Genomic DNA, 26,742 nt, shown 5'->3' with positions numbered 1-26,742 from the left:
TAGATTAAAAAAAATTGTATACTAAAAATCAAACATCTACTAAAACATATTTTAATTTTATTTAAAAAATAATTTGTCCTATGTTTGAGTAGTGTATATAGAGGCAATTGAATAATCACTCAAAATGAAATAAAAAAGTCTTACTCTTGTATACTCTGTGTGCGCGTGCACCGGGGGGGAGCCTGTCTGCACTCTAGGTCCTGGGAGGCAGTAGGGGGTGGGAAGCAAGGGGAAATAGTAAAACCTAGAATACCTTTATATAGTTCAGTGCTTTCCTATGTATTGTACTCAATTATGTTTTAGTGTTTATGTGCCTATACAGTCTATATCACTTAAATAATCAAAGTGATAATAATAATCACTGTTTCCAAACTAAAATCAGATGCTCTTATTAAAGGTCTAAAGCTAAAAGGGTAGCTCTATGTAGGGTAGAGTCCCCATTTGTAGAGAACACTGGGGAAAAAAGAGTTCACCTTCCAACCAGCCTCTGGATTTCACACTTGCACCTAGAACAGTGGTTCTCAACCTTTTTCTACGAGGACCCATTTGCAAAGATCCATGGCCTGTCGCAACCCATACCCCCTGGCCCTGCTGGTGTCCAACCCTCAGTCCCCTCTCCTCCTCCCCGGGCCATGCTGGTATCCCTCACATTCAAACCACAGCCCCTTGCTTCCCCAGCCCTGCAGGTCTGCCCTGAACTGGGACTGGTGCACCATGCCAGGCAACTTGGTCATGGCCCCTCCTGCCCCCCCAAGCAGCATCTCCCAGCCACTCTGCCCCAGCAAACACAGACACCAGCCCCAGTGCTGCTAGCCTGGCCATGCAACTCTCCCTCACCCTCTTCCCTCACTGGAAAGGGCAGGCACCTTCTCACAGCCTCTTTGCCCCACTGCAGCTCACAACCCTTTGAAATATTCTTGTGACCCACTTTTGGGCTGCAACCCACGGGTTGCGAAATGCTGAGTTAGAAGACCACCCCATCCTACCCTGTGTGGAGTTACAAAGAGATGTTGCATTTGCCCCATTTTGTCCCAGGACAAAGTGCAATCATTCAGGCATCCATGTCTGTCCTCCCAAAATAAATGCTAAAAGAGTTCACAAGTTAAGAAGTACTAACAGTTTATCCCAGGACATCACAAAATACTGCATTTCACAGTGTACAGGTCGACATGGTGTATAGGTCAACCCCTGGCTTTCCGATCTGAAAGGTAAGGATTTTCACAGGCATGGTGTATAAGTCAGGGCCAGGCTCAGCATTTGGAGGGGATGGGGCTGTGCCAGCCAAGTAGGACTGCCACGCCTAGCCAAACAGCGCTGCCGGTACCGCTCGCAGTGGATGAGACCACACAAGCTGAGCGCCAAGCCCAGCCATATCCCCTGCAAAGCAGCACTGAACTCAGTGTTCGGCAGTGCCACTCACACCAGACAGGGCCAGGCTTAGCACTCAGCTGGCATGGCCCCATCCCCTACAAGCAGCACCATCAGCACTGCCTGCAGGGGATGGGACTGCATCAACTGAAGCCAGCCCTGTCCCCGGAGACCAGCACCGGGCTTAGCAACACTCACAAAGGATGGGGATGGGGACGGGGACGGGCTCGGCACTCAGCCGGCATGGCCCCATCCCTCCTGAACAGGGCTGGCATGGTGTACAAGTCAAGTTTGATTTTTAAAATGCACAAAATTGAGTTCAAAACCCAACTTATACACCATGAAATACAGTGCACCTGAACAGTTATCCCAGGTTTGCATCACTGAATTAATGGTAGAAAACTGGCAGTGCATTCAGCTGCTCAGTAAGCCCCGATTAGAATAGTCATGTGTGTACACACCCATGCTTAGATACATGTCTTCTGGCACAAACATGGGGACAACTTGTCCAGAGACAAATGCAACATCTATCCCTAGCCTGGGATAACAAACAGCTTCCTGCTGCCAAATGATGTAGTTAGCCGTGTAGCAGCACAAGCAGCTGATACAGGCTTCAGAATGATTTTTTTTTTCCTGGAATGGGAAGGTGTTAAAATTAATCAACATTACATAATGTGAAGTATGTTTTTACCTTTTCCCTCCAAAAAAAGAGTGTCATATGTAAAAGAGACCTATGTTGAAAGAAATAGTTGATTCTAAAAGTTATTTAGGTTGCGAAGTAAAAGCACTCTCAAATTATGAAACTGAAATGTCAGACTTAGAGCTGCTCAAGAAACTTTACATTAAGCCTTGCTCATGTATGTAACTAAAGATATCATGGCATCATAAAACTCACCTCTTCCCCCTATACCCAATTTATTCAGGGTGCAGTCTAGATACATGAAGAATTAAGACTGTGCATATAAGCTTAAATCAATCATTTCAAGGGTTTGGATTCTGAACCTAATAAAAATTGTTTGAATATTTGCAAGACAACTGCTACAAATACATTTTTGTACTCTAAAAACCTGCAGCAAAAAATATTCAATCAAACTTACATATATACATGCATACAGACAGAAAAATTCAACAACTTGTCTTCAGACTGAGTAGCTGTATGAGGAAATTCAGAATAAATATGAAAGCTGAGAATACTGGCTTACAATGCAAGTTCCCTTGTTTCCAACTATGAGACAACTGTAGTTATGTAAGTGAACAAACACAAACAAAAAAACCCCACCCAAGTAGTCACATTTCCACCGCCTTTTGAAGGATCATTATATAAGCCAATACTGAATGTAAAAGATCAGAATATTTCAAAAGGAAAGCAAACAACAAAATAACCAATCACAGATTGTTAGGATTCCAGTATTTTCAGTGTACGTAAAGTAAAATAAAATCTTCTCATAGATATTACAAAAAAGTAAAATTAAGCAAAATGCAGCCTCAGAAATGAAGACAGCAATGCTGATATCTATTTAGAAAAGGGACCGTTTTATCTATTTTTGAAAGGGACCATTTTGGTTAAAACTGCATGACCTTATTCAACAGCTTAGATTCTTGCATATATTATCTATTATTTTCTTTCTTTAAATAAGTTTTTCCTAATGTTACTGAAGCAGAGACAATAGTGTATGGCAAAGTGTGCTGGCTACAAAACTGTAAAGCCAATTATTGCTTCTTACAGCTAGACATCACAAATGACTGAAGACTTTAACTTGCAAACCATTAACAGTCCTAATGCACCAACCACAAAGAACACCATTCAGCTGCCTCCTCCCAAGTAGCAATATCAGATACTGATGCAATACAGATTTATCCCTTACTCTGAACTTCTCTATGCTGTTTCTCCAGTCACTCAACCTCCAAACAGGCCACCTGATGGCCTTTTACACCAGTTCTAAATTTATTTTTATTAGCCTAAGATCATACACTTATGTGATCAATTGTTCTTTGTGGCCATAAAGCAAGGGTGGACAACATATGGCCTGTGGGCTGGGTCCAGTCCACCAGACAATTTCATCCAGCCGTGGGTGGGTGCCTATCAATTTGCTGCATCTGGCCCCACCCCGGGCTGCTCCTGCTTTACTTACATGGGGCCGAGCCCCACTCACTCCCACAGGGCCAGTGCATGCTGCCCTCCCACCCTCTCCTGCAGGACGACCCTGACATCGGCCCCAGGTAAGAAAGTGGTGGTTGGCAGGGGAATAGCAGCAGTGACAGACAGGGAAACTGGTGCAGTGGTGAATAGGCAGAAAGGTAGGTATGCAGCAGGGGAAGGGAGACAGCAGGGGTGGGAGGAATGGTGGTGGCAGCAGGCAGAATTGTGGGGCCTGCGCTGATGGGGACCCAGGGCAGAGTAGCAGGAGCAAGAAGCCTGGGCCAGTGTCCACCTGGCTCCATTACGCAGGTCTCACATGCAGTTCCCGGGTTGCCTGCCTGAGCCGCATACCTCTGGGGGAGCCCTGCATGATGCAGCCAGAAGCCTGGCCCCTCTCACTATTACACACAGGTCATGGGGAACAGCAAAGAATTGCGTGGAGCTCCGCACTATGGAACCAGGTTCACTCTACCCCTCTCCCTGCTGCCCCAGCTGAGCCCCATGACCTGCACCACCAGCTTCATCATGTGGCGTTCCCCACAGTGACACAGGGCTCAGGAATATGAGCCCACCCACCCACACACATACCCACACCATCCCCCACACAAACACGCTCACATACACCCACAGCCTCCCAGAAACCCCATAACCACCTCCCACTACACACACACACACACACAATGCAGAAGTAAGACTTCATTTTGAGCTATTATGCAATCACCTCTATGTACACTACACAAATACACACAATTCAGGACAAAATATTTTTTTAAATAAAATTAAAACATCATATTATAGATGGTTATATTTTTTTAGTATACAATTTGGGTTTTTTTCAGTTCCAAGATGGCAAACACCCTTCCAAAAATGAGTTCTTCTGGGGAGAAGAGGAGGGACTTCTGATCCCAAGATGGCAGCCATGGCACCTGTCAAGGGGAGGGGCTACTCTTGTAGCCCTAAACAGCTCACCAAAACTCATTAAGTAGCCCTCCATCTGAAATAATTGCCCATACCTGCCACAGAGTAAAGGATAAATATAGGGCTTTAATTGCAACAAGGGAGATTTAAGGTTACTGTAACAGAGCACCATCTCCATGTGTGGCTGTAAAGCCCTAGGAGACAAAAAATTTTACTTTTACCCTGCTTTGCGGACAGTTTGCCCTTCTCACCCGCCATGTCCTGATGTTAATTGCCATTAAAATACAGGAAGCTGCCCTGGTGTCATCTTAAAAGACCACTGGATGTTTGTGGTTGCCTTATTGGCACTGTTGCCTATCAGCAAAATGTATTACTGTTCCACCCCTACACAATGCCCCAAGCCTTGCAGGTGTCATCCTCATCTATGTTTTCTCATTACACACAGAGCCCCACTCTGAGCCCTCAGACCCCTTGGTTTCTCACTCAGTCCTTCCCTGGGCTCCCAGGTCCCTCAGTCTCTCACTCAGTCCCTAGACCCTTTGATCTCACTCTTTCCTGGCCTCTTGCTGGACTTCTGGACTCATCTGGTCTCCTTTTCCTGGCCTCTCTGGACCTTTCTAGTCCCACTTCTTAGTAGTCCTTCTCTGGGCTTCTGGACCCTTCTAGTCCCACTAAAACCTTCTTCCTGTGTTTTTAAAATTGGAGTGTGCTCCCCTAGCCTTTCCCCACAAAGGTATACCCCTCAAGGCAGTGGAAGCTAGGGTTTTAAGCTGCCCTATACTCACCATTCCCTGGGGTTTGACACCAGTGGCACTTTCTAGGGAAGGGGTGGGCTTTTGGCAAGAGAGTTACTTAATGAGTTTTGGTGAGTTGTCATGGGCTGTAATGCCCCACCCCTTGACAGGTGCCCTTCTTGGGACCTGAAGTTCCACCTCCTAACCCCTTACCTTTGCCACTGAAAGTCCCTCCGTTTACCCCCAAAAGTACTCCTTGCAGGGGAGGGGGTTTGCCATCTTGGAACTGAAAAGAAAAAGCATATGCTAAAAGTCAAACATCTACTAACGTATTTTAACTTTATTTTAAAAAAATATTGTGTCCTGATTTGTGTGGGTTTGCATAGTGTATATAAAGGTGACAGCATAATAGCTCAAAAATAAAATCTTACTCTTATATACTGTGTGGGGGGGAGTGTATGGGGTGGTAGGGGAGGTTGTGGCAGGGTGTGGGCATGGGGTTAGTGGAGAAATATAGCTGCATGGGGGGGAGGGTGCGGTTGGGGAATGGGTGGGTGTGCATGGTGGGATGTGTATGTGGATGGCTGTGAGTGGAGGTGTAGATCTGTTGGGGGGTGTGGGTGTGTGTATGTATACATATACAGATATAAATCGAGAAAGAGAGAGAGAGAGAGAGAGAGGGACAGGGACAGTGGTTGTGGGGGATGTGGGCAAGGTATGGATGTATGGGGTTTGCGGAGTGAGGGAGGGTGAGGGGTGTAGCATCCTCCCAACATGGCACACAGTCCCAGTCAGCGGTGGCAGCAGCAGCAGGTGGTAAGCCCTTGGGGTGTTTGTGGCTCACTCAGGTACAGCTGCCCAGCAGCACGCAGCTCCGGCCAGTTCAGGAAGCTGCACATGGCAGCAAGAAGCGATGCCAGGCCAGCTTGTCTCTATCGTACAAGACTTGCATGTAGGTCCCGAGAATCACGCACCAATGGGGAGGGGAGCCCCACATGATGGAGCTGGCTGCCTTCTGCACTTCTCAGCACAGTCCCAAGATCTGTGCTCAGCCTCAAACGATAGAGACGAGATAGACTGGCTCTGCTCCTTGCCGCCACACGCAGCTTTCAGAACTGGTCAGAGCCACTGCCTGCTGCTGCTGCTGCCAGCAGCAGGGTTGTGCACCATGGCAGTATGTAGGGGGGTCCCCATCCCCTACACCCCAACACCCTGCCCACCCGAGCTCTGCACTCCTGTCGGCCCCATACTCCTACCCAGCTGCAGCTTCTCTACCTGCTGCCCAGAGCGAGTGCTGCAGTAGAGACACAAGGAGGAGCTACTGGAGGCCGGGGAAGCCAAGCAGGTTCCCCAGCAGCTGCTGCAGTAGCCCCACCTGGAAGCTGTGTATGCTGGCTGGGGTCCTTCCACACACAAGGGTGGGAGTGAAGCGCACAGACTGGAAGGGGTACAATTAATTGGTGGGCACCTGCAGGCCATGTGAAAATAATCTGGCAGGCTGGATCCACCCCACAAGCTGTATTTTGCCTGCCCCTGTTTTGGGGGCTGCCCCACCACAAGCAGTCCCACCAGCATGACCCCAAACCCCAGTAGAGTGCAGTTTTCGGTCCTACCCAGGACAACCCTTAGGCCCTGGCCTCACACCCCAAGGCCTAGGTGTCCTGTCTAAGCACTTCACCCCCTTGTCTACCCCCAGATGTCATGGCTTTTGCCTCCAAGGCCTAGCTGTCCTTCCCAGGCACTTCACCTCTTCTGGTTACTCCTGGGTGTCACAGCCTTGGCCTCTGATGTTACATGCCCCTCCTGGGCCATGGGCTTGTTCTTGCCCACAGGCCCTGGGGCCCCAGCTCAGTCCGGCTGTCTCTGGGCTGCCTGGCCCTGACCCCACTAGGGAAAGTTAGACTCCCCCAGTCTCAGCAGTGGTCCTTTTCCAACCTTTCGCTCCCTTTCGGTCCTGCGCAACTTCAGGCCAGTGAGACCCCAGTCTCCAGCAATGGCCCCCTCTGGACTTACTCGGACCCCACATCAGGTCCCCAAACTTAACCCCACTCTCGAAGCCTCTCTTGGTGCCCCACACTCAGCCTTTCCCCAGGACTCAGTCTTGCACTCCCTCATTCACTGGGTCCCCAAGAAGCTCCTCCACCTCTTTAGTTCCTTCCCAAACCTTCAAACTGCTGCAGGCTGCACTCTCCTTGCTGGCATTCCAGAGCTATTGCAATCGTGCTCAGTAAATGTTCCCTCAGCAGCTCCCCATATTCCTACCTACTCCAGGCCTCGGTTTATACACAGACTAAGTTCTGCCCTATTCCTGGGTCAGATGACTCCACAAATCAGCTGGTAACACCAGAAGGCTGCTTCTCAGGCATGGTCCCTAATTGCCTTCCTGCCATACCTTCAGCCCACCTCAGCCACAGCCTGTCTACTCTTAAAGTAGCAGAAACTCCAAGCATCCTGCTACAGTTACATATTGGGAAATATTTTCTAACTATGAACATGGTTAAATACTGGAACAGAATGTCTAGAGAGTTTGTGGAATTTCTGTTATTGAAAGTTTTTAAATAAAGATTAGACAAACAGTTGTCTAGGATAATTTAAACAGGGATGATCCTGCCTTAAGTAAGAGGTTTAACTAGATGACCTGGCTCAGCTCCCTTCCACCTCCCTCCTCCCCCCCCTTGTTTTTTTAAATGATTCTATGCATTTGTCCAATTTAAAACAGACTTTCGCAAATTCTGCTAAGTATTACTCATTCAATGAAACATCTGAAAAATACACACAGCCCTTCTGCCAACCCAACAAACATAAGCAAAACCAAACAGAATGGGAAGAAGTCAATTTGAATTACCCTGTTGAAAGATAATCTTTCACTTGTCATGAGTTATTCTGGATCCAAAGCTTAATATACCCTATATATACACCAACTCTAATATCCTGAATAGACGCGTTCATAACAACAACAGAAATAATTCACTAAAAGTAAACTAACTTACCATACAGGTACGGGAATTTTCTCCTATGAATGAATCTCTTAGCACCTGAGTAAGTTTGCTTGCTCTGAATGGAGTATGAGGTTTGTTTCGGCCTAAGGCTCTGATGCACTCCTGAAAGAATATGCAAAATCAACATTTATTCAGCTCACGACCAAGACAAAAAAACCCGTATTTTGACAGACATGTAAGTTATATACAGGTGTTATGAGCATTGGGTATGTTGCTCTTCTATAAGCCACTAGGAATCACAACACTTAACAGATAGTGTCTCAAGCCCCAAAGAAACACAATTATAGCAGTTGGCCATACCTAGAAAGTATCATCTTAAGAACTTGCACGGTGACAGAACAGAACCTAAGGAGTGCAGCATGGTGCATTCTGTCTAATTCTTAAAATGGTTGAGGCATTTCTAGTAAGACTGTTCCAGGAAAAAACAGACTTGTTAAGGGGAAAGAACAACAGATTTTTCTACAAATCAGCGTTACAATGCATTTAAGGTCTCCTCTACAGGTTGCATTTATGCCACAATGAATTTGTTAATTATGGCATAAATGACAAGGGAGCCCATGCACCCAATTTGTTCAACATGTATAATATGGCTGAGTTGTATGGCACCATAAACTGAAAGTGTGTATGAGCCTACAATCAGTGTGGTTGGCCGATTGTCAGTTTGGGCAGGGGACCACAGTGGGGTCTGGAATCAGCCTCAGTACCGTCTCCATTGGGTGAACAATCAGTTGATTGTCAGCTTGGGCCAGGGACCACACTAGGGTCTAGAACTGGCCCCAAGGAGGTCCCTGGCAAGGCCAACTATCAGCTGAATACATACACTACAGTTTGAACCAATATATACAATGTAAGTCCACTTGCAGTTTGGGTCAAGAACTTTGATCCATTAATTAGAATCTATTTCAGCTGACTGCCAGCCCCAACAGAGACCGCACTGCGGTCATTTCCATACCCTGGTGCAGTCCCTGGACAAACTGATTGTTGGCCATTGTTCTAGCCCTGTGGGTATCCAGCTTTCAAATTGCCAATGCAAGTTATGATCCTGGGCTCCATGTGCACTGACAAGTAGGACATGATTGGAATCCAATTCCCAATCCCAAAATTGAGCCTCTTACCACGCATGTGGGGCATGGCAGGAGCCACAATTGCTGGGATCAGGGATTAGAATGTCCACCAGGGACCTAAGTGCATGTAGTCCAGGGGTGGGCAAATGCAGCCCACAAGCCGCATGCAGCCCACCAGGCCATTCTATCCAGCCTGTGGGGCCCCTAAAAATTATAGAAAATTAATATTTATCTGCCCCTGGCTGCCTGTCATGCGGCCCTTGATGGCTTGCCAAAACTCAGTAAGTGGCCCCCCTGCCCGAAATAATTGCCTGCCCCTGATGTAGTCAGTTTCTCTGATAGCAATTTAATTTTAATTAGGATTCTTCGATTTATTATTTGTGTACCTAATGCTCAGCAGACTGTAAAATCTCACTTATTCAGTTTTGAAGAGGATGGGGCAAAGATACTGCCAGTTTTTGTACAGAAAATTTCCAGACTTACTTTTGGCCATACTATCCAGCAAAAAGGGCAAAAAAGCAACAACTAGAAAATAAATTATGGTTCCCAGAAAAAAAGACTGTTCAGACATTTAAAAGCCAAGGCTGATAATCGCATGCGATTTGCAGATCTGTACAAGAGCACTACAGACTTTTCTTCACAAAATAAACTTAATTGGAAATAGATTACAATTAAAATGTCAAAGTTCTTGACTCAAATTAAAATATTCAGGGAAACTGATAAAAGAGGAAGGACTAGTTTGATCTGAGACTGAGAAGCGTCAGAGTTTTAAAACACTGTACAGTTATTTAGAAATTCTGAAGCTCTTCCTTTGTTGTTTTCTCTATATAATTAATGGAATTCAAGAGACACAACCAGTAGCACATTACTATTCACTATAATTAGAGACAAAATGAAATTAAACTCAAAATGTGTGGATATGGTTTCCTGGATCCTAGATATTGCTGAAACATCAAATAAATAAAAACAGATTTTACTAATTACATTTGATAATGAATGATACAAGCAATATGATATTGCTGATGTTATTTATTTTGATTCTCAATGCACCATAAATCTCAATTTTGACGCATCCTTCAATTTTGTACTGCTGCTGTATTTTCAGCATGCTGTAGACTATTGTAATGATATTACCTCCTGGGGCTTTTGTCAGGAGAAAACACCTCATGTAATTATGATATGTGTGCATATCAGGGTTGAAAGGATAGGAAAGATGACCACAGTTTTGAAGCGAAACAATGGGTAACATGGCTTTATGCACACAAAACACCAGCTTTGGTCAGAAGAGCAGTTCTTTAAAGAAGGAAACCTAGAAGCAGATCCCTGGTGACAGAGATTCAAAAGCACCATTTCCCCAAAAAGGCATACTAAATGATTTACTTGCTTCAGATCACAATTTCTGCATGCAAAAAGTGCAAACACATGAGTCACATGTTTATTTGAAAGCACCAGAAATAGAGGATTACTATATATACACTAGTTAAAGTACTGCCATATTCAAGTAACACATTTTAATTTAGCCCTTTAGCTCTTGTTTAGCATTTTTTCTTTTATTCTTTTGCAATTGTTGAACCTGCTTGCAGACAGAAGAAACACTGATTTATATACATGGCAAAAAAACAGGCCAACGTTTCAAAACCTGAATGTCTAAAGTTAGACACCTAAATGCCACAAAATCATTTATACTACACCACCATATTGTGCATGATGTTTGTAGCAAGCTTCAACTGGTTAACTGCTAAGTGTTCTCTTAGGCATTTAGAAAAAGAATTTGCCAAAATGTTATATGCCATATCATTTTGACCAGAAAGTTGTTGATTTCTGCCTGTATTAAACTCATTTTATTAGAGGTTTTTCTTATATGAAGAGTTCTACCTGTTCAAATGCAACTGAAAGCAATTTTACTTACCTTGAGTGCTAAAAGGCTCTTGTTAATTTCTGCACCTTCCAGTCGTGTTTGCCTATCTGCACTTGAAGTATCTGCTCCTCTTTCATTTCCAGCCAGATCAATCAGAGAAAATTTACCATGTAGTTTGCCTTTCCTTCTGAGAATAATCTGAAATACTGCATGGCTCCGAGATGAATGTGCATTTGCAGAAGTCTGACCAGATGTTCTTTAATAATAGAGGGATGTAGGAGGGTAAGAAGAATTTAAATATTATTTAGCACACATGAAGGACCATTTACATTAAGTATATTATTCTCAGGGAATAATAGGTTCAGGACAGTAACCTGTATCCTCCTTTATGCATTGTTAGTGCCAGCATATTGCTAATTTTGAGTTCTGAAGTGCCCACAATGATCTATAAAACGTGTAATATACATAAATTTCCCCATCCTTTTATACAGGAGAGTGAACAGTATTCAAATGTCATCTTCCACACAACCTCATAAGCCACACATCACACTGCATTTAAACGCCATCTTAGAAGCGATATTTTTACTTACTAAGAGACCAACCATTAATGCAAAAGACTGTTTTTAAAAAAAAAGTGTGGACTTTAACAAATTAAAATATTTGTAGTATGGAAGCTGTCTCACATACTATAAATGTATACTGGCTTTAAAACTAAAGAATCTGGCAGTAGTCCAGAAAGTTAAGACAGTCAGCTGATTACATAAATACATACAACTCATGCCCCACAAAAAAATCAGTTCTCAGTTCCTCATGGCACACGCATACAAGCTAAAACAAGAGGGTAAGCAAAATTCCCACAACAGCCAATGTCCTCAAGGAAAAAACTGCACCCTACTCGAAAGCTAAGACTTCGAATAAACAGACACCCACTTGTAATAAAATTAGTTTTTTAGAGCTTATTGTGAAGAATCAAATTAAAAACAGCATATACCTGCAGCTGTTGCCTATTTCAATCAGCTTTAAAACATCTTCAACACATTTGACCTCCCGTTCCTGCAGTCCCACAACCTGGACTTGCTGTTTACCATCCTCCAACACTCTTAATTTGGTCTTTCTGTTTAACAAGTCAAAAACCTGGGAAGAAACATATACAGAGTTATAGCGAGGAATTTTTAGAAGATATTTTTATATTCTAAATTTTGTTTGAAAAACAGACAGAAAATCCAGCCAGACATGATTAGAAGACAGATATTAAGTCCATATGAAATGAAATTCTAATATAGAGAAAACTCTGTTCTGTTTACAACCATTTATCTTTACGGAGCATATTCTCTCTCAAATCAAATACTTGTACTTACCTTACCACTGTAAATCTCAAAAAATGTTGCATATACTTGAAGTTCTAACTTCTTATAATTTGGTTTCTTTAGCATTAAAAAGACATCCCGAGCTGTGAATAAATTTTCAAATACAAAGAAATCCAGTTATGTGTTTTCATCTAGTGAAGACCCATTGAACACACAATTGTCTGTCTTGTGTATTACAGCTATACTTGGCAGGACCAGAATCAGAGTCAATCAGGCTTTCATTATAAGCCCATCTTTTTTAAAAGTCAGCTCATCTGCCACATTAATAGTTTCTAGTTTGCAATGAAAACTAGAAAACTTTTCTGAAATACAAAATAGCCCATAAATCTAAAGCTCAACTCTGCAGTTATTTATATTCTTAAGTACACATTTGTATTCTCGTATTTGTATTTCTTAAATATATCACTATATGCTAAAGTCAAAGTTTACATGTTTAAAAGCTTTCTTTGATGCTGACATCTCTCTATCATATTGTAATATATATGGGTACTTATATTAATTACAATGTACCTTAGGAGTACAAAAATCTAGCATTTTCTACCATTTTAGAGAAGAGTGCAGAGGACCACTTACTTACCAGCAAGTGCATAAATTCCTTTAGAACAATCTTGGTTCTTTCCTGAAAAGTCACCACCCATAGTCTAAGTAAAGAAAACAAAAATAAAAAGCAAAACCACATTTTGTATAAACTAATCTGATTAAAAGAATAATACTGTGATACTGTTATTAAGTTTAAAAGAAATGCTTACATGGGTTTTTCCACTGCCAGTTTGTCCATATGCAAAACATGTGGCCATGCCCCTTTCAAATATAGTCTCCACTAACGGTCGAGCTGTAAACCTTAACAAAAAACCCCCCCAAAACCCAAAAAACAAGTTTTCATCATCTGTAACCACATTAAAAGTTAGTAAGTTCAACAAATTCAGAATTGTAAATACAGTATTTTTTGCTCATCACAAGTTGATTTTCCTTCTAAACATTTTCTGAATCTCTGTTCTCAAAGTTCTTTTTAGAAAATTTTTCAAACAGAAAAAACTATCTAAATCAAAGAAAACAGCTTTATTTAAGCATACTATAATTTCTGGAAAACTATTCAATTCAAGATGCAACAACAGAGACTGAGGTTTTGTCTTCAAACCAGTATTTGGACAGAAATTTTAGAAGGGAGAAGACTCTGCAAGCTCCTCAACCCACTAAGGACCTCTGCAACTCACTAGCAGGCATTTCTGAGACCAGACATAGCATACGACTATCTTTGTGTTTTGCAATCTCTTCTATAACAAATCAGACACAAGACCACAGCACTACTCCCATCATCAGAAGAAATTTAATAGTTGTAGATGCAAATTAAACAGTTACAGTGGAATTGACTTTCAGGAAAAGAAAAGTTACTATTAAGTGAATATTAAAAGATAGAGATAGTCATCTGCTCTCAAATACAAGTACAAAGATTTTTTAGGAATAGGTTAAGGAAACAGAAATGTTCTAGAGATGCCCTATATGTTTTGGAAATGTCATGGAAATTCTGAAGTCATGGGGGGAGGAAAAAAAACTATGTTTTTCCCCATGGGGGCGGGGGGACAGGGAATAGAAATTTTGGGGAAAACTGAAATACACGCAGTATTTATTTTCATATCTATCTACGTTTATTTTACTATTGTACATACATAAAATATATTATGTATAACTTAATTAGCAAATACAATTGTAATGTTTGGTATATTTATGAAATTTAAAAGTATAAATGCTTTATTATTATTTGAATAAAAAACAAAGACATTTAAAATAATTATTTGTAATTATTGTTACAAATGGAGCTACAAGTTGTTAAGGTACTTAAGCATATCTTAGTTTTTGCCAGTTCATGAGAACTAGGAAAAAAATAAGTTGAAAATAGAAACCATCAACATTGTATTAGTACAAAAGGAAGTTTTTATTATCAGAGACTTGCAAGGCAAGCTGAGGGACTTGGGCCTCTTCAGTCTAAAAAAGAGAAGGCTGAGAGAGGACTTGGTAGCAGCTTACCACTATATCAGGGGAATGCATCAAGGACTTGGTGAACAACTGTTCACCAGGGCACCCTTAGGTAAAAATCAGGAATGGCCTGGAAGACCATTTCGGGCTTATTACTGCGAAAAACTTCTTTACAGTCAGGGTGTCCAGACTGTAGAATAAGCTCCCTCCAGAGATGGTGCAATCACCTATCCTGGAAATCTTCAAGAGAAGATTGGGAGGTCACGTCGCTGAGGTCATCTGACCCCAGCTGTCTTTCCTGCCTAGTGCAGGGGGGCTGGACCCAATGTTCTTGGAAAGTCCCTTCCAGCCCCTTACAATCTAAGGATCTATAAATTATCTGGATTTACAAAGTCTCTTCCATAGGTCTCCTCCAAGTCAGTACTCTCCAGAAACAGAAGAAACTCATATTTTTAGAAAAAGTGCTCAGAAAAAAAAATCCCTTCAAGGCTGAAGATAAAATTCAGCACATGAAATTCATGTGTCATTTAAACAATCAAATATTTTGCTGAAAATATCAGCATTGCAAGTTTCTTTATCTAATCAAAGTCAAACAGTTTCTCCAAGATCAATATTTTCTGAATCTGAACTTTCATTTTTATCTTCATGAACTTCAGAAACCTGAAGGTTTGCATGGATTGAAACAAGCTTCTCTACTATTTCACGTTAGTTTATTTCTTGATTTGGTGTGCATATTTCCAAACAGATCAGTTTATTTCACATACTGCAGAAGATGGAGGAATCTGAAGCAGGCAAGAAGCAAGTGGAGTCAGAGGCTGTGTTGTACAAAGGCCTTGCCACCATGTTGCAGGAAGAATATGCTTGGCAGAGTCCCAAATTGCACTCCTGGACCACCTGACCACGTTCTGTATTTTGCAACATCTAAAAGTACCTTGCCAACATTAAGTCCTAAGTGTGTTGCTTGCTTTGTAATCCAGTCAAATGCAGTAGCAATGCTATTATCACTAACATTTCTACCTTTGAATCTTGGATCCCAAAGATTTGCAGCAGCATGAACTGGCTGGCAACAAGATTCCTCCTGCCTGTGAATGAAGTTATTCATTTTTCCTTCTTTCATACTTGTAAGTGGATATATACTTACACTGTCAAATACAGTCGATTATATCTAGGCCATTAGATACGGAATGTCTGACAAAAGGACACTGTCTGACTCAAATGCAGTGAGATTGCTGCAGCTGGACCCAGAAGACATCCTCAAGTATAGTGTTCTTTACGCTTCAGACTACTTTTAAGATCTTCAGTTATCAGTGTTTCTTGAAGAGCTTCTTTGTTTTATTAGTAAACTTTCAAATGAGATCACCACTCCACCCCATCTAATTTTACTACAAAATTTGAGTGTCACCATTTTATTCTTCCCATTCTTTTCTTCCTGCTTCTTCTTAAAGATTGCGGCTACAATGTGAGTAGATTTTACATATTTTATAATTTCTTTTGCTCTGTTATAGATCTTTTGCAGTGGGTCCAATTTCATAAAATCATTAAGCAAAAAATTTAGGCCATGGGAAGTACACCCTATTGCAGTAATATGTGGATATTTGTCCATTATGAATTCCTATGCTACTTTCATATTACCTGCATTGCCAGTCAGCAAAGCAAATTCTTTACCACTCCCAATCTTCTATAGGACTTCACATATTTTATTACTGATATACTCTGCAGTATGTCTGTCCTCTTCTGTTTTAATGCTTTTATAAAAAATTAGTTGAGGTGTTGTTATTACAAAGTTTGATTCCTTCTCCCCATACATTTATCCACCCATCAGTAAGTACTACAAGACAGTGCTTCACTGATTTTTTCATGCATAGATTGCATTATTGACTCCAGACGAGGCTTGCTCAAAGAATGGTCTGCTGGATAAGTGGTACGATGGTCTTTCTAATTTAAATGCTGCCTGGCAAGGTGCATTTTCAATGATTGATACTGGCGTCCCAGAAGAATACATTGCTCTTGCAAGAACTTGGTCATTTTTTTCTTGCTCTTCAGATGTCATCTCGTCTAGAAATGAAGTTATTGGGAGTCTTTTGGATACAGCTAGTTGAGATATCTGTTTACCTGATGGTGTTGACTGGACAACATTTTGTAATGCTGATGTTACAGAAGAACCAGGAGGACTACCGGATCGAGAATGTTTCCAAGTGCTACTTCCACTGTCATCGTGATCTATCTCGCTCGCTGATGAAGGATATTTTTGTCTGCAGGATACTTCATGTATGCAAGGATATGTCTGGTCATCCTGGTAGCATTTGGAAATGCATATTTAATCTGATAGTATTTGCAAAACACGGGGGGGGAGGGGGGTTCAGAATGACCTGTAGTTGTAGTGTGGAAATGCTTCCATATGTTAGAAGGTGGTTGCACCATGTTGCTGAGGGGAAAAAAGAAATACGTAATTTAGCTGCTAGTTACATATATAAACACAAAGCTAGAGCATGTGAAAAATGTAATAATTGATGGAGGGAAGCCCCTCTCCAGTAAGATCACTGTCAACAACCCCTTCCCTCAGACCTCATCTCACTACTAGAGGGTGATTTGCTCCATTATGAATGACAAATTAAGAAAATATACTAACTGAAAATATAGTTTAACGTAATCAACTCAAAATAAATTGAAACTCTTACCTTTCAATAAATAAGAAGTCTACTTTCTGCTCCATTGTGTTGCTAGATGCAGTTTGTTAGGTACTTCTCTGGATCTCAGGGTCCAGGAGGAGGCAGGTTCCATTCCATCACCAAAATCTTTAGGTTTCTTTTTCCTCTGAGGCTTGGCTACCCACAACAGGACTTTAGCAGTAAGCTGTTTGTTTCCCTGTACTAGGGAACTCCAGTGTCCACTCCCAATCCTTTAAGGGGAGAGGTGACCAGGTTGAGGGGCCTAGTCAGGACTCAGAAGGAAAACATATTACTCTATTTCCACCCAACTCTAGATCAAAGGTCATCAGAGGAAGGAAGGCTGCAGGCAGTGCAGAAATATACAAGCAAAGGTGGCCCTGAATCCTTCCTTCCTCTTCCTGTGCAGATGGCAGTGCCCTTTGAGGAAAGAAATGCATCTTGGATTTGAGAGCTGTGTCATGTCTACCATGTAAAGGAATTGTAATGCTCTAATAGAGTAGACTGTCTTACATAAAACATCTTCATACTATATAGTTATTAGAAATAATTTTGAGGGAGTAAAGGGAAGATATAATAAACAATGTTTGAAAAAACTTTTCTTTAAAAAGCATTTCATTCACCACTCTAAAATAAAATATTTCATAAGAGGTTTAAGTTTTTCCCAACATTTTTCTTTTTTTCCAATGGAAAAATTGGAAAGTCTTTGGAAAAGAACAGGGAAGGAAAAAAAAACAAACCAGTTTTCTAAATTTTTCAGTTTTTTCCCCAGGCCTTCACATCTCTAACCCTGACCTCCTACAGAAAACAGGCCACAGGTCTCTATGAATTAATTCCTGTACCAAATAGCCTACTGTTCCCCATTGTTAAATTTACAAAAACAAAAGATGCAACTCTCCACCTTCTCACTTGAGCATAAAATTCATCTTTAACTAGGGCAAGGAAAAATTCTTGTAAAACTCTTGTAAACAAAACAGAAAAGTATCATCATGCCCCTTTATAAATCTATGGTGCATCCACACTTCCAATACTGCATGCCCCACACCTCAAAAAGGATATAGAAGAACTAAAGAAGGGCAACAAGGATGATCAGTGATATGGAAGGGCTTCTATACAAGGAGAGACTGAAGAGGCTAGGCCTATTCAGTTTAGAAAAGAGAAGTTTGAGGGGAGCATGATAATGATTTACAAAATAATGGCAAAGAGAAAGCAAATAGGGATGTATTTATTTACTCTCTCAATACAAGAACTAGGAGTTATAAAATGAGACTAGCAGGTAGGAAGTTTAAAACTAACAAAAGGACGGTTCTTTTTCACACAGCATGTAATTAAAGTGTGGAACTCACTGTCAGATATTGTGGAAGCTGACATTTAGCTAGATTCAAAAAGGGATTAGACAAATTCTTGGAGGAAAGGGTCATCAACAGCTACTGAGTATGGGAGTTAGAGATACAGCCTCTGAATCAGAACTTCCTAGACCTTAAATGCTACAGCTACAAGCAAGAGAGGAACAGTGGGAAAAAAAACCCTGGTCATACCCAGTTCACTGTTCCTTTCATCATCCACTCTCTGCCACTGTGTGACACAAGACACTGAGGAAGATGGACCTATGGTCTGACCCAGGAAACAGCAATTCTTACTGCATCAAAGTTGGGAAGAACATAATACACAACTGGCTAGGCACATCATAGGAAGATTTCACTTTCCTCTGAAGAAGGGGCATTAGGAACTTCTGCACGAAGAATGCTGAAATAGATGCATCTTTGGTTAATTCTTTTAAGCCTCCAAGATTAACTAAATCTAGTATATGGTCAGCCAAAAAATACCGGATCTAGAGAGGCATCAGAGTTCACACACGTTGTTGAGACAGAAAAGCCATTTGACCTCAGAGTATAATTTGCTATTTTTCATTTTTATTAGGTAAAATACATTAAAAGTAAAACTATTACTTCTCCCCTGGCTGCTTCAGATTTGTTACAATTTCTTGCCATTCTTCATGAAAACTGCTAAAGCAAAGGGAAGCCTGGCAGAGGCCCTGTGATAACTGCCTAGTTTCTCTTTCTTGCAGATTCTTTATACTGCCTATCAGACCTTACTGTGTCTCATGTTGCATTTTAGGGATGGCCAAGAACAAGATTTCACTCCACAAAAAACTGAGGATTTACAATCTGTTTCTGTTCCACCCCGGCAACAAAAGTTTTGTTACAATTGGTACATTTCTGGGAAAAGTGTCCATTTCTTTGAATCAACAAGCCTACTGCTTGTAGGTAGTAAAAGTACTAGAACAGAGAGGTTGTGGAATCTCCATCCTTGGAGCGTTTTAAGACCTAGCTAGACAAAACCTTGGCTGGGATGCTACAGTTGGGGATGGTCCTGCTCTGAGCAGGGGGTTGGACTACATGGCCTCATCAGGTCCTTTCCAACCTTAATTTTCTATAATTCTAAGACAGGGCTGATGAGAAATGTAGCAATATTCTGTACATGCTGGCATCTAGAAAGCTGAGATACATGTACAAATAAAGAATTCAGAATAAAACTGAGTTAAACCAAAGCTTTATTGACAAATCAATGTAAGTGTCAACACTGAAATTTCAAGACAGAAGGAGTGAAGTCTATAGCCAATGTAAGCCTACAGTTAGTCACAGAAGAAAACAATAAAAATCTCCACAAGGAATATTTATACACATACCTGTAAACCATTTCATTAGGAGCTGTGTCATCAAAGGCATAGTCAAAGCGAAATGTTTGGTTTTCTAGGTACCTTGTTAAATCCACCTTTTGTTTTGGTTCGTGTACCATCACAACATCTTTACTAGGAATTGTTATTACATCAAGGTCTTTCATTACCGTTTCTGTTAAGTAAATGAAAGAGATACAATTATCAGTGCATATTAACTCTTACACCATTTGGTCATTTACATTCTTAAACTGCCCAAGGTAACAAAACTTTTCCGAGTAACATGAATCTAGGCTCCTGAGGCCTATATTATGATTTGTTCATGCATAATTCCACCTGAAATCCTAGAGATTGTACAAATTACTCAAGACAACAGTTTGTTCCCCTTTCTAGTACCACTTAAAAGAATGAAGGTTTCATAATTCAAAGTTGCCTGCTTATATCCTATAATAGTTTTTGTAAAATGATGGCGTCAATATAGATTATATTTTATCATATACTCAAAGATTATGACTCTGTGTTTTATCTTCTTCTTTTAGATAGAAGTCTGTTTGACACATAATCTTTTCAGTTAGACAACTACAATATAACAATATTTGTCTTGTCACTCAAAGTTATAAACAACTTAAAACTACCTAATAAAAATTAAAACCATCAGTACTTAAATTTTTAATACTACATCAGTATTACATGAATATTTTTCAAAAAACAGAAATCTAATATTCATGCCCTATGCACTATATAGTCTTGTTTAGAATCAGTTTAGGAGCCAAATTCTAAGTCAGGAAAACACAAAAGATCTTAAAATGTTATTCCTTTAAAATGAACTCCCTTTCTAAAATTATTTTATGTAAAGAAAAGGGTACAGAACTCAAAGGATGTTGGTTATCTCTTCAAATTAACCATTAATGCCTGGATTTGATTTCTTTATGGATTTCACAGGTAATATTTACTACACATCTTTGCAGTTTCTTGTTAATTGTACGAGATAGGAATCAGCAAAACATGCATGTAGAACCCAAAGATCTAAAAAAATGAACAAAAATAAAGATATTTTGTATGTATAGTCAAGTGCATTAATTGTCACTTACTTGCTTTTCTACATAAAAATATAGAAGGTACACAATTTAAGAATCAGATTTTTTTTTAATACAATAAGATGACAAACTTTACATTCAGTAATTATGACTTGATCTTTGGCAATTAGGTTCTAGTGGCACAGGCATGAAGCAGCAACACAAATCCAAGTTACTGTGCAATTACCTGGTTTCCAACTACATTATTCCAAAATATGTTGTGCAGTAATTGTGAAACCAAACCATAAGCTTACTTATGTAAAGTAAGTCTACACTGTAAACAGTCTACACCACCGGTGCCCAACCTTTTAGCCCTACAGACTGGATAAGTAGTACAGGGTCAGTCCATAGGCCAGATCCAATCCGTGGGCCCAATTCAGCATGTGCAGTACTGTAGTGCAGGCTATGCCATCCAGCCTTCAGGGTTTGGTAATTTGGCAGTGGGGAAGCAGTGGCCATGTTAAGTTCCACCACTGCCCTGCCACTAAATTTTCAGACCCTTGGGAAAGTTCATGGGCCAGATAACAGTTTTTTAGGCTGGAAATTGTAGGATTACTCCTGCTTTTAATTATGTTGGAGGCACTGCAGCAACCATACTCTCCAAAGGAGAGCCAGCAGGAGGACCGTTCTGCTAGTTACACTAGCAATCCTAAACAGTAAAAGCTTTCTTCTGCTGGTATCTACAGAAGGAATTTTCCCAGCAAAGCTATACTAATTATCGCGCAGGATCTTTTCATATCCCTACCTGGCAAAAACATGCCCACAGAACTTTACAACAGAGGCAAGGCTCAAGTTACCCAAAAATTGTTTGCTTCTAAAACAATTATCCAAGGGTCTCTTAAGTTCTTTTATAATAGTTGTAAGTATATAAACATCACTCAAACTTTCAAATTACCCACAAATCTATAAACATTTTAGGGCTCTGTTATCAGACAATGCTGAGTTATTGGGACATCCACAAAGTTTCTAAGAATACAATTTAAGTCTTACACATGCAAAGTTTTACAGTGGTTTAAAGTAGATGACCAATACAGCTCATAAGGCATGCATGTGGAAAAATGTGCACGTGTGGAGTAAGTAACCTTTACATTCTTGAATGCAAAAATTATTCCTTTGTTAATTCACAACAGATTTCTCTTCTTCCCCTTCAAGGCAGCATATACTAATACCTTCAGGTCTATTTATTCTCTGACTAAAGATTAGGGTAGTTGAAGTCTCATTCCTTTTAAACCTCCAAAATAAAGCAGGCATGTTTGTAGATGTTATGAAAAGCACACATTTTGCTATTTCCATAATATCATTTATTGTATGAATTGTACAAATGCAAAAACTTAGCAGCCATTCTCATTCACAACCAAATTACTTTTCTTAACTTATAGCGACGACCACTGAACCAGAAAGTAATTGCAACTTGAACCAAGTGATTCTGTTCTGAACCCTAAGTCATGTCTCATGATGGCTTGCTACCATGTGCTATTACTTTTTTCCTCCGATTAAGTTCCAGCATATTAAGTTATTACCTGTAACCCTCTCTCCAAATACATTCTCCACAAATCCACTGGATTTCTAGATCATACTCTATTAAAAATGTATAGAATGCTTAAATGGAAAACTGAACTGCTACCAAATATATGTGAATGCCCCCAGCGAACAGGCTGTGGAAGGCAGCTTTAAAATTAGCCACATTTTAGATGATTTTATTGATCTGAAAACAGAGAGCAGAGAGCAAAAAACCCTTAAAAACCACAGGAAATAAGAGGGAAAAAGTAATAAAGAAGAAACAGAAAAGAGTTTTCACTATCTAGACACATTTATTTTTTCTTCTCTGAAATCCTTTTCTTCATTCTCAAAACTTTTCCAGAATGTATAATTCTCTGACAATATTAGAATGATACATTGCAATCTGTGGTATTTTGAGTTCAGAAAATTATGTTCTTTGAGATCTTCAGCCAACCCAGATATAACATAAAAGGTTTAACAGAGGGCAAATGCTTTTCCAAATATAAATTAACTTATTTCAATTAGGGTTCAATAGTTGGGAACAGAGAGCTGGCTATCATATGAACATATTCCTCCACCTAATAGAGATTTATTAGAATATGGCTCTCCCCTTCCACTGGGGAGCTATTTCGACACCCCTAGCCTATCACACCTCATGCACAACTCTCCTCATTTGATATCCCATACAATATCACTTCAATTCTAAAAACCAAATTAACAAAAAAATAAAACATAAAAAAAATTTTTCTTCAACTTGGGTCATGACAACATTTATAACTCAGGATATTACTATACCCATCGCACATTAAAAAAAAAAAATAAACAGACATCCTATGCACATATACTCATATCTGTTACTCATGCATCCTAGCCATTTAAACTTCAGATTATAAATGTTCCATGTTCACCATTATTGGAATACATACACTGAGTAAGAACTTTAACAATAACTTAACAGATTGCAGATCACGTCAAGAAAATCTGAGATGAATTAGAGGACAAGCATGATCTTATGGTTAAAGCAATGAAGTGATATTCAAGATAATAAAAGTGCACTGCCCAGCTCAACTCAAAACTCCCCACATGAACCACACTCGCCAGCGTAGCTCTGCTGCATGCACTCCTCCTCCCCCCCACCACATCAGGCTCCCAGGACCGACCAAGCACCAGGCAACCCCCTCCCCACACACTCCCCATACCCCAGAGAGCAGAGGCATGTGATCCCAGCCTCTCCTGCCCCTTCCTCTCTACTCCTCAATACTGCTCCCACCTGCCCACAGCCCCATAGGGAGTTCAGGTGAGTTGTTGAGGGTGACAGGGGAAGCGCTGACCCGGCCCACAACAGCTGATCAAAATTCCTTATGTGGTCCTGGGCCCTAATAAATTGCCCACCCTAGTCTAACAGAATATGGCTACAATTTTTATGGTACTACAAGAACAATTAGAGATACCAAATCCTATCACCTCTAAGAACTACTGTTTATGAAGATAAATTCCTGCCAAAAAAACCCAAACAAACAAACAAAAACCAAACACGTGAATTGCCATACCTTTTTTATTGAGTGGCCGTTTTCGTACACAAACACATATTCTGTGTTCATCAATCTAAAAAAGAAACAACTGGTTAGTACTCATTTCAATTGTGGGATTTTTTTTATCTTTAAAAAGTTGATCAGTACAGCTGTTACTTTGATTAATTACTGCCTTGTAAAATTTTTTCTTCCAATAAACAAATTCTGACTGTAGGGGTTTTGCATACACAAGATCCAAAAAACCCTGTGGCTCAACCCTATGTTCACTGTAACAAATGCTTATGCTCTGATCTTGTAGACTGTCAACCACATCCCAGAGGGCACTGATTAACCTCAGCTTTTATTTGGGCAGATGCTCAAATGATATAAAATTATCCATGGGAACTGAAACTCCTCGTTACCTTCCAAGGCTGGCACAATCTTACTGATAGAAGTTCCAGCTCAGTGTGTAAGTTAGGTGCCTATCTCACTTTGGATCCTTTAAAGAAAACCAAGCGTACAAGTGATAACAGACCAATTATAACACATGCCTGTAGAGTTCTAACATTGTAATCCTATAAAATGTAATTATTCCTTTCAGTGCAAGTTGCCTTCTACAAAAGACTGAACAATAAAACAAACAATAACTACATAATATAAAAGATTACTAGGCATGTGGTAAGCACCCACAACTAATAAATACAACAAAGAATTTAAAAGAGCATAGATAGCACCAAATACAAGAAGAAAAAAAAAAGCTGTAAATATATTTGTAATTTTATTAAACAATTCCTAAAATAAAACTTACAGGATCTGCAGTTGTCAGTGGTCTATAATCCAAACTTCCCCTAAAATCTCTTATCATACACATAATTTCATAATTTGGATTCGAGGCATCAACATCCTATAAAAATGATGAAAAGCATTAGAAGATTCAGTTTTCCTTAACGCTGTAAATAGTTTCCAGAAAAGCTACAGAAAGAAGGCTGGAAGGATGTGTTTACTGAAGTCTCCATGTTTTTTACAAAATATTTTAGCCATATTTTGCATTAGTTAAACCACACAGTGTTCATAGAATTTTCAATGTAGTTTAATGTTTTGTTTTTACTATACCATATGATTTATTTACTCAAACAAGCAAGTGGTATTTCCATAGGAAAAAGCAAAACAATTGTTCTGTTTATTTTTAAAATTGATCTTTAAATTGGTAAGCAGTGGGAAATGTCCTTGATTAAGGTCTCAACATGAGACGAGACAAAATTACTACTGCATTTTCCTAAAAATGTCCACATTAAATAGCAAATAGCACATGATGTAATCTAAAAATGGTTAATTCCTACTTAAAATGGAAAACTTCTAGGTAGATCTATACAAAATGTATTACTGGCATGGTTTTCTCCCACCAATTAAAGAGATGCACAGTTCACTCCAGAAAAGTATTGTCCTAAAAAATATTTTTAATATTTAACTCTTTAGTTTCAAGAGCTGAAGATTTTTTATTAGACTGTTATGCAATTACAATTACTTTTTAAAACAAATACCATATTTTATAGCATACAACACATACTTCTCCAGCTTAAGTGGGGAAGCTTGACTGCTTAAGATGGCTGACAGTTCTATGTGACCCTGCAAGCCCAAAAGGCAGTGTTAACCCTCTCAGACTAAACCACTGTAGCTTGTGCCCAAGTGGCAAGTGAGCTGTTGCATCGAGTCACTAGAATAAGGGCAAGCAAAATATGGCCTGCCAGGCAATTTCATCCAGCTTATCAGAGCCAACCAACTAATTGTACCCTTTCTAGCCCGTACGCCTCACTCCCACCCTTCCCGGCTTAGCCAGCACACAGCTTTCAGGTGGGACTGTTGCTGCCACTGCTGCAGCCGCCATGGGACCTGCTTGGCTTCCCCAGTGTCCTGCTCACTCTGGGCACCAGGTAAGGAAGCACTGGGGCAGAGGTGAAGCTGCGGCTGGGTGGGAACACAGAACATGGGGCTGGGGGTAGCATGGAGCCCACACTCTGGGGGTAGCAAGACTGCAGAGCTCAGGTGGGCAGAGCGTGGGTGTGAGGATCCCCCACATGGCTCACAGCCACCACCAACAGCAGCAGCAGCAGCGGGTGGTAGGCACTGCTGCCTGGCAGCTCACAGCTCTGACCAGCACTGCACGTGGTGGCAAGGAGCACAGCCCAGCTGGCCTGCCTCTATTGCATGGGGCCCTGTGGAACATGTGCAGCTCCCAGCACTTGCACATCACTGGGGGAAGCCCCACACAATGGAGCCAGCACTGCCCCCTGCTGTGCAAGTCCTGGGACTCTACCAGAAATGGAGCAGAGCCCCACCACCCTTTCCCAGAGGAGGAGTCCTGAGACCTACATGGCAGGGGATGGGGAAGGCAGCCAGTTCCATTGTGCAGGGCTTCCCCCAGTAGCGCACGAGTGCTGGGAGCTGTGTATGTACAGAGCGGAGCACTATGCAAGAGGTGGGCTGGCCTAGCTATTCTCCTTGCCACCACATGCAGCGCTGACTAGAGCTGCACACTGGCCAGCAGCAGCACCTGCATGGGCCACAAGTGCCTGCCACCTGCTGCTGCTGCTGCCAGCAGAAGGGCTATGGCCCTGGGGGGGAAAAAGAGTGCACTGGGGGGGTTCATCAGGGGTCCCCACCTCCCACCCACAAAATGCCACACACTTGCACCCTGCCCCAACAATCACCCCAAATATATACCCCCCAACATACCTTATTGCCCTCCGTACACATACAGCCACATCCCCTCACAATCCCCCCCCATACACGCCCCTAATGACACCCCATGGCCCCACACACTATACAAGAGTAAGACTATTTGTGAGTTATTATGCAATCACAAATCATGACAAAAGATTTTTTTAATAAA

At 41.0% G+C, this 26,742-nt stretch overlaps 1 protein-coding gene across 4 annotated transcripts in view; it reads right to left on the bottom strand.

The window, feature by feature from the left end:
* Positions 1-26,742, bottom strand: part of KIF2A (kinesin family member 2A) — a 70,712-nt gene that overhangs the window by 36,605 nt on the left and 7,365 nt on the right. For all 4 annotated transcript variants that reach the window (XM_019532122.1, XM_019532124.1, XM_019532123.1 and 1 more), the window contains exons 6-14: positions 24,661-24,756; positions 23,892-23,946; positions 19,778-19,940; positions 13,198-13,288; positions 13,026-13,089; positions 12,440-12,531; positions 12,073-12,215; positions 11,133-11,337; positions 8,151-8,261 (exon numbers count right to left, since the gene is read on the bottom strand). In XM_019532122.1, coding sequence (XP_019387667.1) covers positions 8,151-8,261; positions 11,133-11,337; positions 12,073-12,215; positions 12,440-12,531; positions 13,026-13,089; positions 13,198-13,288; positions 19,778-19,940; positions 23,892-23,946; positions 24,661-24,756 — 1,020 coding nt within the window. The remainder of the gene's footprint in view (positions 1-8,150; positions 8,262-11,132; positions 11,338-12,072; positions 12,216-12,439; positions 12,532-13,025; positions 13,090-13,197; positions 13,289-19,777; positions 19,941-23,891; positions 23,947-24,660; positions 24,757-26,742) is intronic.

The sequence above is a fragment of the Crocodylus porosus genome, unplaced genomic scaffold (assembly GCF_001723895.1).
Source record: "Crocodylus porosus isolate Cpor-Errol unplaced genomic scaffold, CroPor_comp1, whole genome shotgun sequence".
NCBI lineage: Eukaryota > Metazoa > Chordata > Crocodylia > Crocodylidae > Crocodylus > Crocodylus porosus.
The sequence above is the reverse complement of the archived record's forward strand: the minus strand, read 5'-3'. Positions and strand labels throughout refer to the sequence as shown.